The sequence below is a fragment of the Myotis daubentonii genome, chromosome 2, assembly GCF_963259705.1.
Source record: "Myotis daubentonii chromosome 2, mMyoDau2.1, whole genome shotgun sequence".
NCBI classification, from domain to species: Eukaryota; Metazoa; Chordata; class Mammalia; order Chiroptera; family Vespertilionidae; genus Myotis; species Myotis daubentonii.
In genome coordinates, this window is record NC_081841.1 from 2,194,468 (window position 1) to 2,212,342 (window position 17,875).

A 17,875-nucleotide genomic window follows, 5' to 3' on the forward strand; every position below is an offset into this window, starting at 1 on the left:
ACTAGACAGGAGACCATCCGGGAAACAGCAGACTTGAACAACACTATAAATCACTAGACCTACCAGATATCTATAGAACACTCCATCAAAAACAGAATACACATTATTCTCAAAAACATGGAACATTCTCTATGACAGACCAGGTGTTAGGCCATAAAACAAGCCTCAATATATTTAAATAGAATGAAATGACATCAAGTGTGCTCACCAACCACAAGTATAATATGACAGTGAATCTCTCATCTAAACGATGCCCACAGGATACTTAGGAACCTCTAACCTTTAAGGAAGCAGCCACAATGGTCTGACCCACACGCTCCACAGTAGCCACGTATCTGCCCTCCTCACCACCTTCAAAACTTCTCACCCCTTCAAGGACCCGCTCAAACCTCACTTCACCTCTCGCAAAGCCTCCAGGGGCTGCCGAGGAACTTTTCTTATTTTGTCAACATGTGTCATTTTAACTTACTGTCCAATTCTTATAATTTGAATTTTTACTTAAAATCTCTATTAGGAAAGTGATCTGTCAGAATGTTCTTAAGCAATCAAATTCCTAACATGATACTCACGGCCATTCTGAGTCAGGCTGCTTTTGGTGAGTTTCTATGACATCAATTGCAATATTGAGGTTTTCTTCCAGTTCTTTCATTCTTTCAGAATTAAGGGATGTAAACAAAATCATTGAACAGTAGGCAACAATTTTTTTGTCTGGGTGATTTAAGCAGGACCTTCCAAATAAAGAAATGAAAGTGTTAGCCCAATTTAACAACATGATAAAATATAATTATAGCAAATAAATAATAATAATCCCAATAACAAATTCAGTACATACTAAATTTTTAAGAATTTAAAGAAGAATTACAACACGTTGAAACAAGTACAGTATTTATTGCAAAAAAGGCAAGTATAAAATTAGTCACAACATCAGTATCCATTAATAGTCATAAAGGACAGACTGTTTAAGGGGAAGGTGGTATCCTGGCAAGAAATAAAATGTAGACAAGAGCCTCACTGTAAATCCTGGTTCATCCACCCGTCCTCTGTGATCTTAGGAAGGTCTCAATGTAGCTCTTGTCAATTACATTATGGGTCAGGCATGTGGCAGAATTTATTTTTTCATTTAAACTTCATAATACTCTTCTGGAGAAGTGATTAGCTTTATACTTCTGTAACTTGAATCCCACAATTCTTTCCTTCCACCTAAGCTCAATTATTATTAACTAGGGGCCCGGTGCACGAAATTCGTGCACTGGGTGTGGGGTGGGGGGAGTGTCCCTCAGCCCAGCCTGCCCCCTCTCACATACTGGGAGCCCTCAGGCATTGACCCCCATCACCCTCCAATCGCAGGATCGGCCCCTTGCCCAGGCCTGACGCCTCTGACAGAGGTGTCAGGCCTGGGCAGGGGACCCTCATTTCCCCCCATCACTGGTTCTGCCCCCAGCCAAGGCCTGATGCCTCTGGCCCAGGCATCAGGTCTGGGCAGGGAATCCCCATCACCCTCTGATCACCTGATCGGCCCCTTGCCCAGGCCTGACGCCTCCGCCAGAGGTGTCAGGCTTGGACAGGGGACTCCCATCTCCCCCCGATCACTGGCTCTGGCCCCCGCCCAGGCCTGAGGCCTCTGGCCCAGGAATCATGCCTGGGCAGGGGACCCCCATCTCCCTCTAATCGCTTGCTCCACCCCCCGCCCAGGCCTGAGGCCTCTGGCCCAGGAATCATGCCTGGGCAAGGGGGCCATCATATCCCCCCAACCCCCGGCTCAGCCCCCCGCCCAGGCCTGATGCCTTGGCCAGAGGAGTTGACCCTCATCACCCTCCGATCACCAATCACCGGATCGGCCCCTTGACCAGGCCTGAGGCCTCCGGCAGAGGTGTCAGGCCTGGGCAGGGGACCCCCAGCTCCCCGCGGTTGCAGGCTCCGCCCCTGCCCAGGCCTAACACCTCTGGCCTAGGCGTCCGGCTCGGGCAGCGGGGACCCGCAGCTGCAGCAGCCCCGCGATCGTGGGCTCCGCTTTAGGCCCAGGCAAGGGACCCCTAGCTCCCGGGACTGCCAGCTTCGACCGTGTCCAGCTCCCATCGCTGGCTCCACCCCTACTTCCTGCTATCACTGGCCAGGGCGGCAAAGGCGCCTGATTCTCCGATCATGGCTGGGGGGCAGGGCAAAGGCGGCCCCAGGGCCACCTTTGCCCTGCCCCCCAGCTCTTAGCTCCCCCCTGGGTTTCCGATCACTGTCAGTGGCAGGGGGCTTCTTCCTGCTTTCCCTTTCGCCTCCCTGCATTGTGCCTACATATGCAAATTAACCGCCATCTTGTTGGCAGTTAACTGCCAATCTTAGTTGGCAGTTAACTGCCAATCTTAGTTGGCAGTTAATTTGCATATAGCCCTGATTAGCCAATGAAAAGGGTATCGTCGTACGCCAATTACCATTTTTCTCTTTTATTAGTGTAGATCATACAGATAACAGGTATATATACATATGCCTCCAGCTCCACTTATCTTTGAGTGACAGTTACACTCAGGGCACGAGAAAGAACATGAGGATTCTCTGATGCAAACACCATACTTTACAAGTGACCCAGAAAAATGGATGCAACCAGGGAAGAACTGAGGCAGCGAGGGGGTTATGTTTAGCAGCACGAAGCTCCAGTTCCCTCATCTGCCCAAACATGGACAGCAACTGACCCCCAGGGCTGGGCACAGGACAGGGAGAATGTGCAGAAATGCCCAGCTCGGGACATACGAACAGCAGCTGCTCTGCTTACACGTTGCCACCACCAAAGTCACCCCATTCAGTGGCAACACAGCCAAGATGAGACACCAGGCCTCCACTCCCCGACACTGCTTTTCCCCTTCCCTTCCTGCCCCATCACTTGTTCACCTTTGCACTCAATGCTCAAATTCTTACGAACTAACAGAGCTGCTCACAGTAGAAGACCGCCAGGAACAGTACCCTGAACCAAGCTGGGGGCGCGGGTTGGGACCCACACGAACATTCTCCACATCTGCCAGCACTGTGCCGAGCACACAGGAAGTGCTCAGACACACATGAATGATTAACCCGCTGCCCACAACTCCATGTTTTATGGCTTTTTCTTATAAATTACAGTGTCCGCTAAGGACAATATTTCTCATTTTAACCCAAACTTTTAATTTCTTAAAGTGAAACTGACACACAACAAAAGACACAAATCAATGCATTTGAGACATGAATACACCTATGCAACTACCACCCAGATGAGGGTACAGAACACTCCCAAATCCCAGGAGACTGGCTCGTGCCCTCTCTCAGCTGGTACTGAACCCGCCGCCACTCACCAAGAAAACCACTATCCTCATTTCCATGAGCAAAGGTTCACTTTCCTGTTTTTGAGCTTCATGTAAATGGAATGATATAACCACAATTTTCTCAGAAATTATAAGAACTCAGCAATATACTCACAAGAAGAGTTCCGGGAAAGCGTGCACCCACACGATAGCCTGGGAATCTTCATTCCGTGAGGCAATATTGCCTAAGAACTGCAGGCCACAGCGAAAAGCTGAGAATTTATGAATAAAAAAGATGTATGTTTTTTAGAAATTTTAACATAATGAATAAAGTCATCTTAGTAAGAAATTCCCAACATTTTTAAATAGGAAGCTTCTGTTAGCTTCTTTTAACAATGACGGTGTCTGGTCACAGGAAACTTTGCACATGACATGAATATTAAGTGCCTTACAAAACAATGCACTCTACAAAGTTAACTAACTTCTGGAAAAGATTATCAATGTCAACACATATACCTGTAATTAAGTTAACCATGGAACATGTGCTCCAATTTTTAAAAAGTTACTCTTAGACTAGAGTTTTTATAGTTAAAGCGGGGTAAAAATGATTTAAAAAAGAAAAAGATATCCTGGACAAATACCATTCTAAAAAGAACATCATAGACCATATAAAATCAGACATAATAAACCTTAAGGCTAATGCTTAAGGCAAAAAGCATTACTGAAGATTTTTGTAAAGTCATTTCAGAATGACTTAATTCACCAGGAAGATATAACAATTTTAAATCGGAATGACCCAATAACATGGCCTCAAATATATAAGTAAAAGAAAAATTGACAGGGTATAAAGAGGAAAATCCACAATTAAATTGGACAATTATAATACAAACAAAAACATCAGTATACTGGTATTTAAAAGAATCGAATATGACTTATTGACAACCTTGCTGATGTGTTTAGAATAGAACACTGCTGACAGCTGGTGAGGACGGGAGCAGCGGGAACGCCCTCAGTGCTGGGAGAACGCACAGGGGCAGCCACTCTGGAAGACAGTTGGGCAGTTTCTTACAAAACTAAACATACTCTTGGCATGCGATCCAGCAGCCATGCTCCCCGGCCTTTACCTACAGGCACGGAAAGCTGTGTCCACACAAACGTGTACAGCAGCTTTCTTTGTAACTGTCAAAACTGGGAAGCAGCCAAGGTGTCCTTCAGGAAGTGACCTGATGAACAATGTTGCATCCAGACAATGGAACAGTATTCAGAGCTAAAAAGGAAGGAGCTAGCAAGCCGTGGAGACACAGAGGAAACGTCGCTGCATGTGGCTCCGTGAGCGAAGCCCATCCGAAGAGGCTGCATAGTCTATGTTTCCAACGGCACCACGTTCTGGAAAAGGGAAAACTGTGGAGACGGTGAAAAGATCAGCGGTTGCCAGGGGTTAGGGGAGGGAGGGGGAGTAGGTGGGACATAGAGGATCTCAGGGCAGTGACACTGTTCTTCATCGCACTGTAGTGGTGGGTACATGTCATCACACATCTGTCCCCACCCACAGAAGGTACCACACCCAGAGCGAACCGAGTGAAAACCACGGACTTTCCGGGTGACATGATGTGTCAGTGGAGGCTCATCAATGGTAACAAATGGACCACTTTGGTGCCGACATGGGTGGGAAAGGCTGTGCAAGTGTGGGGGCAAGAAACACATGAGAAACCTCTGTACCTTCTTCTCAATTCTGCTGTGAACCTAAAACTGCTCTGAAAAATAAACTTTATTTAAAAAAAGAAAGAAAGAATAACAGTAAATAAAACTATTTAGTGACACACAAAAAAGAGACCTAAGTTCAATTCCCAACTTTTAGTGTGAACCTGCACAAGTTACTTAACTGTAGTCAGATGCAACTTCCTCATCAGCTAATGGTGATAAGTATCTATTCTGCAGAGCTGCTGTAAGGATGAGCTGTGAGCTCAGTAAGTGTGAGCCTGTAGCAGGGATCACACTCAATGCCCACCGGGCCACGCTTTCTACCAGCACATAATATGGACTTGATAAACAGCTTAAAAAGTCAGATTTACAAATTTCAAATTAAAACGTGTTTGGTTCTATAGCCAAAGACTCTAAATCAGTGGTTCTCAACCTTCCTAATGCCGCGACCCTTTAATACAGTTCCTCATGCTGTGGTGACCCCCAATTTCATTGTTACAAATTGAACATAATTAAAGCATAGTGATTAATCACAAAAACAATATGTAATTATCTATGTGTTTTCCGATGGTCTTAAGCGACCCCTGTGAAAGGGTTGTTCGACCCCCAAAGTGGTCACGACCCACAGGTTGAGAACCGCTGCTCTAAATGGAAACCTTGAATACTTAATGTGTAAATCCTTATAAGAATCTTACTATTGAGACAGGTATGTTTATACTCATTGGAGAGCACAAGAAACCAAGACCCCCACAAGTTATCAGTAACATGACCAAAGTCACACAATTATAAAGAATCACAATTCTGGATGAATCCCTGTGATCGCGGCAATCCAATATGGTCTGAGTGTTACCTCAAGCTTATCAGAAGCTCTACTTGGTAGTTATATGTGAACTTAATTAATAAAAAGGGAATTTAAAAATTTGCAGCATATGCAGTCTTCCCAAGGATATTTGCATACTGTAATACAATATTTCACCATATAACAGAGGAAATGACGATCTCAACAAATTTAAAGAATTAATATATGAATAATGCTCACTGTGTACTAAAAATAAATCCCCCAAAAGATTAGCACACCCCATAGTTTAAAATAGGAGATATAGCTCTGACTGGTTTGGCTCAGTGGATAGAGCGTCGGCCTGCGGACCGAGGGGTCCCAGGTTCGGTTCCAGTCAGGGGCATGTGCCTTGGTTGCGGGCACGTCCCCAGTGTGGGGTGTGCAGGAGGCGGCTGATCCATGTTTCTCTCTCATCAATGTTTCTGACTCTCTGTCCCTCTCCCTTCCTCTCTGTAGAAAATCAATAAAATATATTTTTTTTAAATAAATAAATTAATTAAATAGGAGATATAGTTCTAAATAACCCATAGGGACAAAAAAGAAATCATAACGCAAATAAAATATTTTAACCGAATGTTAAAAATACTGCACAGTAAAACTTTGAGATGCAACTAAAATGGAACAGAGGGAAATCTGTAGCTTTAAAATGCATATGTTGGGAAAGATAAACAATGAAAATAAATGAGCTAAGTAAACATTCTTTTCCAGAAACTATAAAATAGCAAAATAACACCCCAAAATGGAGAAGATTAAAGATGAAGAGCAAGAAATTACTCAAATTGAAAACAATCAAAAAGAAGAGACTATCAACAAACCCAAACTGATTTCATCAAGAAGCTCAATACTAATCAACCTTTGGGAAGACTGATCAGAAGAGAGAAAGGGCACGAATAACATAGAAAACTTTCAGAAATGAAAAGGAGGGGACTGCCAAGATCTTGCAACTTAAAAAAAAGAAAACCGTAAGATATTACAAATGATATCTTACTATCTTAAATAATATTATGCCAAAATATTTGAAAATGTAAATAAAATAACCGAAACCCAAGAATATAACAAAAACTGACTCTGTAAAAAATTCCGTAAAATATTCAGGAAAAACCTGAAGAGTCCTCTAACCATTAAGGAAATTGAATCAGTAGTCAAATATTTTCCCAAAAAGAAAACCCCAGACCAGAGTGTGGCCAGTTCACATTCAAGGAAAGAGTAATTCCAGTTTACACAGCTCTCCCAGAGAACTCCTACAGAAAGAGGGAGGCGACTCGCAAGCCAGCGTTCTGAGGCCAGCATCACTGAGACCCCAATCGGAACAAGGACAGAATCAAAAAGGAAGTCACACCCCTGGCACGAAACAATCCGCTAACAAAAGGCTCCAGAAGCAAAGCACATGACAAAGTTGAATTAACACCTGCCTTGAAAGCTGCTTTAACATTAGAAATCAAAATTTATAACTGACGATATTAACCTGCAAAGGACAAAATCATCTGATCATCTCAAATCCTGTAGACAACAGATTTGATGAAAGTTAACACCCACTCATAATTTAAAACAAAACAAAAAAACTCCTAGTCACCTAAGAATAGAAGGGGCCTTCTTTAACCTAAAAATAAGTTATCAACAAAAACCCATAGCACCCAGTATAATTACCTGCTGACTGCAGACAAAGAGTGTTCCTTCTGGAGGGAATGGGTCGACAGCCCTGCTGTTCCCGTTCCTAGTCAACATGGCACTGAAATCTGTCAGCAAGGCCAAGACATGAAGCCCAAGGAGTGGAAAGGAGAAGCAGAACTGTCATCTTACCCCCCTGCCCCTCCCCCCGAGATGAAATGTCATTTCTAATCTACATAGAAAATATTAAAGTAGAACAAATTTAAGTAAGAATTATACCATGTTCACAGATTACAGGACTAGAGATTAAATGCAATTCCAGACTGAATCACAGCAGGGTGAGGGTGTGTGTGTGTGTGTGTGTGTATAATTTCATACACCAGAAGATGTGTTTGTGTGTCTATGTAATCTGACGATATGATTTTAAAATTTGTGTGATGATACAAAGGGCCAAGCATAGCTGAGATGCTGTTCAAAGCAGTGAGAGGATTGTTTTCACAGACAGTGAGCCCTGTGGTGAGACAGTGTGGTCCTGGGGCAGGGAGAGATAAAGCAATAGGTCAGAACGGGATAAGAAAGACTCAAACCTACGTTGACATGTGATTAACAGGGATATAACAGCAGATAGCTGAGTAAGAGACAGTCTTTTCAAAAATAATACTGGGACAGCTGGGCATCAGTACGAAAAAATGGAAACTGGACTCCGTGTTCACACAACACAGAAAATGCCATTCCATGTACTAACCTAAATGCAAAGAAGTCCAAATAGAAAGGTTTTTAAAACAATAACTCTGTTAAGAAAGATTTTAAAACCAAACATAAAATCATATCCATAAAGGAAAATATTAATAAACTATATTATATTAATAGGCCACATTAAACTTAAGAACATTTTTTTTCCTCAAGATACCACAAAAAACAACAAAGAAAACTAACCCTAAAACAGGAAGAGTCGTGGAGCACATAACTGAAGCGACTTCATGTACAGAGCACATTAAAAGAGCTTAGAAATCATTCAAAAAGACAAACAATCCAGTAGAAAAATAGGCCCAAAAAACCAAGAACTCAAAAAACACTTAATACAGTAGGATAGCCAAAAGGCAAATACACACACACAACACACGTGAACAGTGCTCACCCCCATGGGGAAAGCACGAGGCTCTACTACATCCCCACCAGACTGCGAAAGACACAGTCAGGAAATACCGCAGTGTGGTGAGGATGTGATGTGAGAGGAGCGCAAGGTGCTACAGGCTCTGCACCCCAGCTTCCAGGAGCCTGCTCCCCAGACTGGGTGCACCGTGTTTTTGAGTGGATACCAGTTATCTATCAGTAACTCTTGGCTCCAAATAATCCCTCCAGTGCCTGCTCTGCAAAAGAAAAGCTGGGCCCTTCAATGTCTCCACTGGCGGGGGGGCAAGGGGGGCACGGCCAGCCTTGGCAGCAGAGGCTCAGGAGGAAAGCGGGGGGGGGGGGGGGGGGGCCAGGATTTCCTCCCGGGGCTCCAGGTACCACAGCAGCCGCCTGCAGCGCTTCCCTGCTGATGAGCTCCTGCACAGCTGACAACCAGCCCTGTCCCACACCAGGACGGTCTCAGGAGCGCTTTAAAGCAGGGCCGAGTCAGGTCCCCCCCTGGAGCCATGACAGCCTACAGTAAGGGAGGTACTAAGATTCTCCCCGCTTTACACAGAGGAGGCCAAAGTTCAAGTGGTCACTGACTTACTCAGGACATGAAGTTGTAAGTGGTGTCAGTACAGTTGGCAAACAGGGGTGCCCTTCCTGGGGACAGGAGTTAAGGCTGAGCATAGAAGGCCAAAGGCCACCGGAGAATCTGAGTCGAAAGATTTTGCTCCATTAAAGGAATTCCCTCCGGGCATCAACCAGGAGACAGTGCCCAGGGCAGTGAACTTCCAAAGCCCTTAAGCTTTCTAGTTCTGCTTTGCTAGAAGACAAGCTGGCCTGCCAATCCAGCCCCAGAGCTGCCGTCCTCTGACCTTGGACTTTCCCGGGTCAGAGCCTGTGCCTTCCCTTTAAACCCTGTTGCCTAAACCCTGGCTGAGCACCTGGCTGCTGGTTCCAAACCTCCAAGGCAGAGCTGCTGAAATGATGAAAGGCTAGGTGAGTAGTAACATGCCACACTATTCACTTACTCAGACTCGCCCAACAGCTGGTGGTTCAAAGAGAATTGCAAAACTGTGGCCAAAAATCAAAACACTGAAATTAAAAAAGTATACAATGAAAATGATGAGCCAAAAACCTCAAAGATGAATTAAGTTAATATTACTATCTAAAACAAGGATGCAGGGTACAAAACTGCACATACACATCCCTACCCATACATAAAGTACTGAAAAATGACTAAAAAAATAACTGTTTGTTTAATGTGGTCTGCATAGATAATGATGATTATTTTTCTTTCGACTTTGTGGAATTTTTAAAAATTATTCTATAATCCTATCTAATAAAGTGGGAATGTGCTAATTGAGCCTCATGCTGTCACAAAGATGGTGGCGCCCACAGCCAATAAGGAGGGAATATGCTAAATGACTGTCCTACCCTCAAAGATGGCAGCACCCACAGCCAATAAGGAGGGAATATGCTAACTGATTGCCCTGCTCTCAAATATGGCGGCTCCCACAGCCACAAGATGGCGGCGCCCAGTCCCCTCAGCTGCCCAGGGCCGCCCAAGGCTCAGGTGACCAGGGCCAGCCGAGGCTTGCGCTGCTGGCAGTGGCAGCAGCAGAGGTGTGATGGGGCGTAGCCTTCCCCTGATGGCCTCCCACCCCTGAGGGCTCCCTGACTGCATGAATTTTCATGCACTGGGCTTCTAGTAAAATTATAACATGCTTATAATAAAAAAAAAAAAACTCTTCATTTTTAACCTTAAGATAAGTCATAACTTAAATGACATATTCCTACTAAGTATTTTAAAATACTAACACTCAAACTTTGTGAAAGTGAACACATTAAATAGGGCAACAACATAAGTTGGTCCGAAAGCCAACTGACCCAACAAGTCACCAGGCAACTGGAACTTAGCATTGTGAATCAGAACACAATTCTGGGAAGGCAAGGTTTAAAGATGTCCCAGAAACAAGAACAGAAAACTCCAGACACGGACAAATGACAGTTTACTTTTACCAAACAGCTTATCAAGTGATCTTTATGTAAATACTGCAAATGTTACCAAGTCCCTCAAAAATCCCAACATTATTTTTACAGATTAGAAAAGAATAAAAGCCAAAAATAACACCAATAACTCAATTAAAATAACTCATGCTTGTGTTTACACAAAATGTGATGAGCATAATATATTCGTCACACCACTGTAATTATTCTCTGAAAATAATACTCTAAATATTATTTTGACAATGTAATTATAGTTCTTACCTCAAAAGTGGTTACAAAACTGGCACAGATACCCTGCTAAAATTCTACCAAGCATAAGGTTCTCACAGAGAAACAGTCAAAAAATAGTATAAGAACTTTATTAGGAACCAGAACACCTTTTAAAAGATTTGCATTAGGTTTGAACTAACATACTATGAATACTTTTAAAGTTTCATTGTTGAATACAAACTTCATTCTTGAATGAAATTACTTGAAATAAAATTCAGTAATATTCGTAGCTTCCTTTTTCAGGAAGATAGCAAGAAAATTTAGCTTGCTTTCCTCCTTGCCTCTAGTAGCTTTGCAACTCGGCCTACAAGCCTAAGCTGTCTACCTGAAATGGATACAACTAAAACATTAAAGACCTAAATAAATACATGCTCCATACTCACAGACTGGAAGACACTATCATTAACATGGCAATTCTCCCCAAAAGGACCTATGAATTCCACACAATTTCTAGTATCCATAATATACACTGAGTGGCCAGATTCTTATGACCACCCCATCAGTACTTCGTTGGGCCACCTTTTGCCTTCAATACTGCGGCGATTCTTCTTGGCATTGACTCCACGAGATGTTGAAAGGTGATGCGAGGAAACTGACACCATGCCTGATGAATAGCACTGTCCAGTTCTGTGAGATTTGATGGTTGTGGAACCAGCTGCCTGATGGCTCTTTAAACTTCGTCCCACAAATGCTCAATTGGATTGGGATCTGGTGATGGTGGGGGCCACCTAAGCAAGGTAAAGTCTCCCTCATGTTCTTGAAACCACTCCGGCACAATACGAGCACCGTGGCATGGCGCATTGTCTTGCTGGAAGAAGCCATCTCCATTGGGATACGCCATCAACATGATAGGATGAACTTGATCAGCAACGATACTTAGGTATATTGTGCTATTCAGACATTGTTCCACACGAATTAAAGGGCCCAAATCATGCCAGGAAAACATGCCCCAAACCATAACACTGCCCCCACCAGCTTGAAGGGTTGTACTCATGCATGTGGGGTGCACGCTTTCATGCTGTTTCCGCCAAATTCTCACTCTGCCATCTGCATGATGCAACTGGAAACTTGATTCATCGGACCACATGACTTTTTTCCAATGCTCGACTGTCCAATCCTTGTGTTCCTGTGCGAATTGGAGATGTTTTATCTTGGTAACTGCAGACAGCAAAGGTGTTCGAACAGGCCTTCGGCTTCCATATCCCATACGACGCAGTGTGCGGCTAATGTGCCCACAAACGTCAGGTGGTCATAATCTGGCCACTCAGAGTGTGTGTGCGTGTGTGCGTGTGCGTGTGCGTGTGTGTGTGTGTGTATCCATCCCACATTCAAAGGCTTTTAAGTCGCACTGTTTACCCATATCTTCAGAAAAAAATCACTTCTACTGCCGTGGTAAACAACCTGCTTCCCTATTTATAATGGTCTGGCCCTCTAGCAACTTCAGCGCGAAATTATAGCTAATTTGCCTACAAACATCAGGTGGTCATCATAACCTGGCCACTCAGTGTATAAGTAACTCCGATAATTTGACAAGAAAAAGGCAAACAACCCAATTAAAAACTGGGCCAAGGACTTGAATAGACACTTCCCCAAAGAAGATTGACAACCAACAAGCACATAAGATTTTCAACATCATTAATCATTAGAGAAATGCAAATCAAAACTACAATGGGAGACCATTTCACACTCACCAGGATGATCATAATCTAAAGAAAAGAAAAGAAATGTTGGCCAGGATGTGGAGAAACTGGAACCTTGAACATCGTTGGAGAAAATGTAAAATGGCTCAGCTGCTGTGGAAAAGTCTAGCAGTTCCTTAAAAATCCTGTATCATAGCCCTGACTGGTTTGGCTCAGTGTATAGAGCGTCGGTCTGCAGACTGAAAGGTCCCAGGTTTGATTCTGGTCAAGGGCATGTACCTTGGTTGCGGGCACATCCCCAGTGGGGGGTGTGTAGGAGGCAGCTGATCGATGTTTCTCTCTCATCGATGTTTCTAACTCTCTATTCCTCTCCCTTCCTCTCTGTAAAAAATCAATAAAATATATTTTTAAAAAAAATCCTGTATCATAAAAGCCTAATATGCAAATCAACCGAACAGCTGAAAGACCAGTGGGACAGCCGGTTGCTATGACACACACTGACCCCCAGAGGGCAGGTGCTCAATGCAGGAGCTACCCCCAAGCCCACAGGCCCCAACCAGCAGCAGGGGGCAGGGCTGGCAAGCAGGTGGCTCCAGGCTGGCCAAGGCAGGTGCCAACAGGGGGGGCGGAGGGGATCTCCTGATTGCCCTACTGGTCACCCCTGATCGCTGGCCAGGCCTAGGGACCGTACCCGTGTACAAATTTAGTGCACCGGGACTCTAGTTTAAACATAAAATCAACCCAGCAATTCCACTCCTAAGTATATACCCAAAGGAACTGGAAGCAGGTACTCAGACAAGTACATGTACATGCATGTATTTATAGGTGGCACAATAGCGAAAAGGTGGAAACAACTCAAACAGTCATCAATGAATGAATGGCTAAAGAAAATGTGATCTGAGCATTCAATGGAATTATTCCGGCATAAAAAGATAAAGTTCTGATACATGCTACAATACGAATGAACCTCAAAAAACATTATTCTAAGAAAAAAAGCCAGACACAAAAGATCCCACAATTCTATGATTCCATTTATGGGAAAAATCCAGAGTAGGTAAATCCACAGACAAAATGCGGAATGGTGGTTGCCAGGGGCTCGGGGAGTAGGAAATGGAATACAGCTGCTCAGAGGGCCCAGGGTTGCCTTTGGGGGTCACAAAAATATTTGCAAGGTAGAGTTAGGACGTGTACAGTCCTGCAAATGCACTAAATGCCACTACTCAGTTCAGAGTGGTTATTTTTATCTTATGTCATGTCAATAAAAAATTACTTAAGGTGATAAACTGCAGCTACCTAAATTGTGGACACCTCTCACACACCTCACAGAAACAGGTCTGTAAAGACCAGTTCCTCTGACTGTGGGTATCAGTGAGCAGCCAAGCCCCAAACCAAACAACCAATGTACTTATCAATTCAAACCAGTTCATAAAAAGTTTCAGAAATCTCCTCCTTTAAATTTGATAGATCATCCGCTTGCTTCAGTGAAGAGAAAATTAATCCTGTGAGATGAAATAATCTCCTACCATGTATTATATTAATCTCCTACCATTTATAAACAACAGAAAACAAATCTTTGCAGCAAAGGTGGGAGAGCAGAGGAAAGGGATAATGGGCTGAGGGAGACATGGGGAGACATTCTGGAGATGGAAGACGGAAGAGCATATTATACTCTGATGAAAACGAGAAAAGGGAACAGCTGAAGAGGCGGAGGGAAGGGGATAATTTCAGGCAGAGTATCTGCGTGCAGAGGGAGGCGCTGGGTCGGGCTGATGGCTGTTTAATGGCAGCGTTTGCTTGCAGGGCACTTCCTGCAGACGTCTTATTTTGGGGCACATCGTCACGGGAGAAACCTGCTGCCCACCACAGCTCGTGGGATGCCAGGGACATCCTATCTACAACGTTTGTATTTTCCAGCCATTACAGACCACAGCACCTTCTGAACTCTCTGGGTCACATGCCACACAGATTTAAATGCAGCTGCCTTTCCATGAAAGAGAGAGAAATCCATCTCTTACTGCCGATGGTTAATCCCCCAAGAGCACTGGGGCTTCCGTTTTGTTAAAAAATAGAGCAACAAACAGAACTTTGTAACATCTTAAAGGCAATTCACAGCTAAATCCCACAGCCTATCAATTTCTTGAAAATATTTGAAAAATTACTGCTGTTTAAAAAAACTGAGAGCAAACACTTTGTAAATTCTTAAGTTAACTTAATTCAAAGGCCCAAAGGAAGAATTCTAAATCAAATAGGAATATGCAGGAATTTTAACAAGTGAGCTTTAAATAAAAACACTAAGAAATCACAGAATAGAATGAAAATTAAACCAAGCCAGGCAGCATTTCAAACGGCTAATTTAGCCTATCGCACTCTGTGCCTCAGTTTCCTTGCTGTAGAAAGAGATTGTGACCTCAGTTCTCCTCCCACCTTGCCACAGCAGCATGCATATTCACACGAAGGTAAGTATGCCTCACTTTCTATAAAAATAGGCATTAAGAACTGTATATAAATAAATTTATAAATCATTTTAAATATAGCTGGAGATTTCTCACTTAAAGAAGTATCTGTAGAATCATGTTATACTTTCTTTACTAAAACGAATTTTAAGGACAGCTTTTTAAAAGTCAGATATTTACACTGGGATTTTCTTATTAAGTGACTTGGGCTTACCCATCAAGTATTTTAATTCTCTGGGTAAATATGCCATGTATTAAAATTGTATGTTTTTAAGCATGATGTTAAGATAATAGCCCTCGCTCAAAGGCAAGTGTCAATGCTAACAGTTCAAGAACCAAAAACATCAAAAACCCAGAAAAGCTTCCTGGCCTTCAGTGTAAGAGGCTTGGTTCTCCTCGGATCGCACATCAGCAGCCACTGGCGATCGAGCTAACCTGCCATTCTGGCGCACTCCTTCTTTGTCTAACACATTCAGCATCTGGCTCTCCTCCATGGAGTGTAAGCGCCCTGAGGGCAGGGGCTTGGGGTCACCTAGGATCACACCCAACACAGACTGGGGGGCTTAACCAATCAAAATGCCTGTCTCACAGCTCAGGAGGCGGGAGTGGGAGGAAGGTGTGGGCAGGGTTGGTTCCTTCTGAGGCCTCTCTCCTTGGCTTAGACAGCTGTTCTCTCCCTGCGTCCTCACACGGCCGTCCCTCTGTGTGTCTGTGTCCTGACGTCCTCTTCTTACAAGGACACCAGTCACGCTGGATTAGGGCCACACACACGACCTCACTCTACCTTAATGAACCTTTTTAAAGGCTCTGTCTCCAAACACAGTCACATCTGAGATACTGGGGGTGAGGACTTCACCATGTGAATTGGGAGGAACACAGCTCAGCCACAGAGGTAAGGAAGGAAGTTGCTAAAACTTTTAAAATGATAATTCTTAGGTACCACTAATAAAGTTTCTCTGCATCGTTAGAGAACGTTTGCTTTAATGAATGATGAATACTCAGTGTTTAGTTTTTAAACCTTTTCAAATACGTAAATAATTCCCGAGTCTTCTGGACGTACCTGTCAGCAGGGCTTCCTGTTCCACTCGGAGCTCCCGAAAAAGAAGAATCAAATCAACAGCAATGCCGATTGTATCCAAGTTCCTGGATCGTGATGTTAAAAGAGACAAAGTTAGACACGTTCCCAAGCCTACATTTCACATGATACAAAAGCAGCGCTGAGCCTGCTGGGCATAGTGCCTATGGCCAGCAGAAAAACAATGGTCTCCAAAGAAAGAGTTCAGAATGTACTGCTTTCTGTAATTGCTGAACCATCGGCCCCATTAGCTCCCCAAACCTGTGAATGTGACCTCACAGGGCAAAGGGACTTCCCAGCAGGAGTATATTAAGGACCCTGACGTGGGAAGAGTGTCCTGGAGTATCAGGTGGGGCCAACTGAACCACAGGGTGCTTCTAAGGGGAAGAGAGAAGGTCAGGGTCAGGGAGGGAGGCCACGAGCCCAGAAATGCAGGCAGCCCCTCAAAGCTGGAAAACGTTCTCCTGCGCGTCCAGAAGGACTCTCCGTGTCACCTCAGCCACCTCAGCAGACACAGGAGATGGCATTACCCAGGAAAGCCCTATGGCAGCCCGCCTGTCTAATGTGGACCCCATGACATACACGTGAGGCCCTAAGGATCTGAGAAGGTTACACCAGTAGAAACCCTGCCAGCTTGAACAAAATGCACAGAGGAAGGATGAAATGAAAGGTAGTCAGACTTCCCAAATTCTACAGGTAGAAAACAGGCTGATAAAACTACTCAGCTACAAACATGTGCTACCCTTGAAGAAAAAGGAAGGATGACTCTAAGGGCGGGTCATGGGCAGAGTCTCCAGCCACGGAGGCCTAATGCCCGGCCTTGACACCCGAGTTTGCCCAGCTGGATTTTGAAATTGCTTAGGGCCAGCGACTCCCCTTCCCATCCATTCTCTTCACTTTAAAGGGCAATGGCTGACACTGCTACCCGACGCCCGTCCCACCACTGTATTTTGGAATAAAAAACACATTTTCTAGTTTCACGTATCATGGGACATGGCCAGGCTCTTTCGTTCACCTATTATCTACGGCTGCCTTCACACTACCAGGGGAGAAATGAGAAATTCTGACAGAGGTCACAGAGCCTAAAGTACTTATTATCTGGCCCTTTACAGAAGAAGTACAGTAACCTCTGCAACTGGGTGACATTTACATGCAGAGCTAACCACTTTCAACCGTGTTCTCTGAGCACTTCCTGAACTGTCATGATCGGATGGTCTGCTCGGCCGTATTAGGCCCCGTTCCGCACATCCTAGAGAAAGAGCAGCCACATTCACACCAAGTGCAGTGTTCATACAGATGATGTGAAAAGATCTAAGTCTCAGTAGCATCACACCTTCTGACTAACTCTTTAGTAACTTAAAGTAAAACACCAGGAAAATATATGTTGGTTGTGATCTGAATCTTGACAGGTTCAGAACTGGCTTCAGTTAAGGTTAGCCTTGAAGGGCTTATAGAATCTTTGTTGTATTTCTGACTAGAAAATGTTTTATTCTGAGCTGATACCCTAAATAGTTGGAATTTCCCTTTAAAATCAACAGTAAATAAATATAAATCTAGAAGGTAAAAGGCAGGAAAACTAACAAAAGTCTATCTTGGTGTCTTTATTTTGTGCAACTTACGGTCAGGTTGAAATGAAACCGAACATTCAGACCCAACTGTAAGTTGCAAGAAATAAAGACAACATGACCCAGGAGCATGGCCCAGCCAGGAGACCGCTGGTGTTTTATCTGCCACAGTATTTATTTGTGTAACGTTTGAACTTTTATAGTTTACATATATTACTTTTGTACTCAAGAAAGAAAATTAAGTGAATTGTTTTCCAAGAGGGTAACATAAGCGTTTATTGGCTACACGGCCGCTCCCCAGGCAGGGGCAGAAACGACGTGACGTGCTGAGCG

At 43.9% G+C, this 17,875-nt stretch overlaps 1 protein-coding gene across 2 annotated transcripts in view; it reads right to left on the minus strand.

The window, feature by feature from the left end:
• The window catches only part of ATXN10 (ataxin 10), a 128,155-nt gene that overhangs the window by 89,114 nt on the left and 21,166 nt on the right, over positions 1–17,875 (minus strand). For both annotated transcript variants that reach the window (XM_059681380.1, XM_059681379.1), the window contains exons 3-5: positions 15,963–16,045; positions 3,439–3,535; positions 570–728 (exon numbers count right to left, since the gene is read on the minus strand). In XM_059681380.1, coding sequence (XP_059537363.1) covers positions 570–728; positions 3,439–3,535; positions 15,963–16,045 — 339 coding nt within the window. The remainder of the gene's footprint in view (positions 1–569; positions 729–3,438; positions 3,536–15,962; positions 16,046–17,875) is intronic.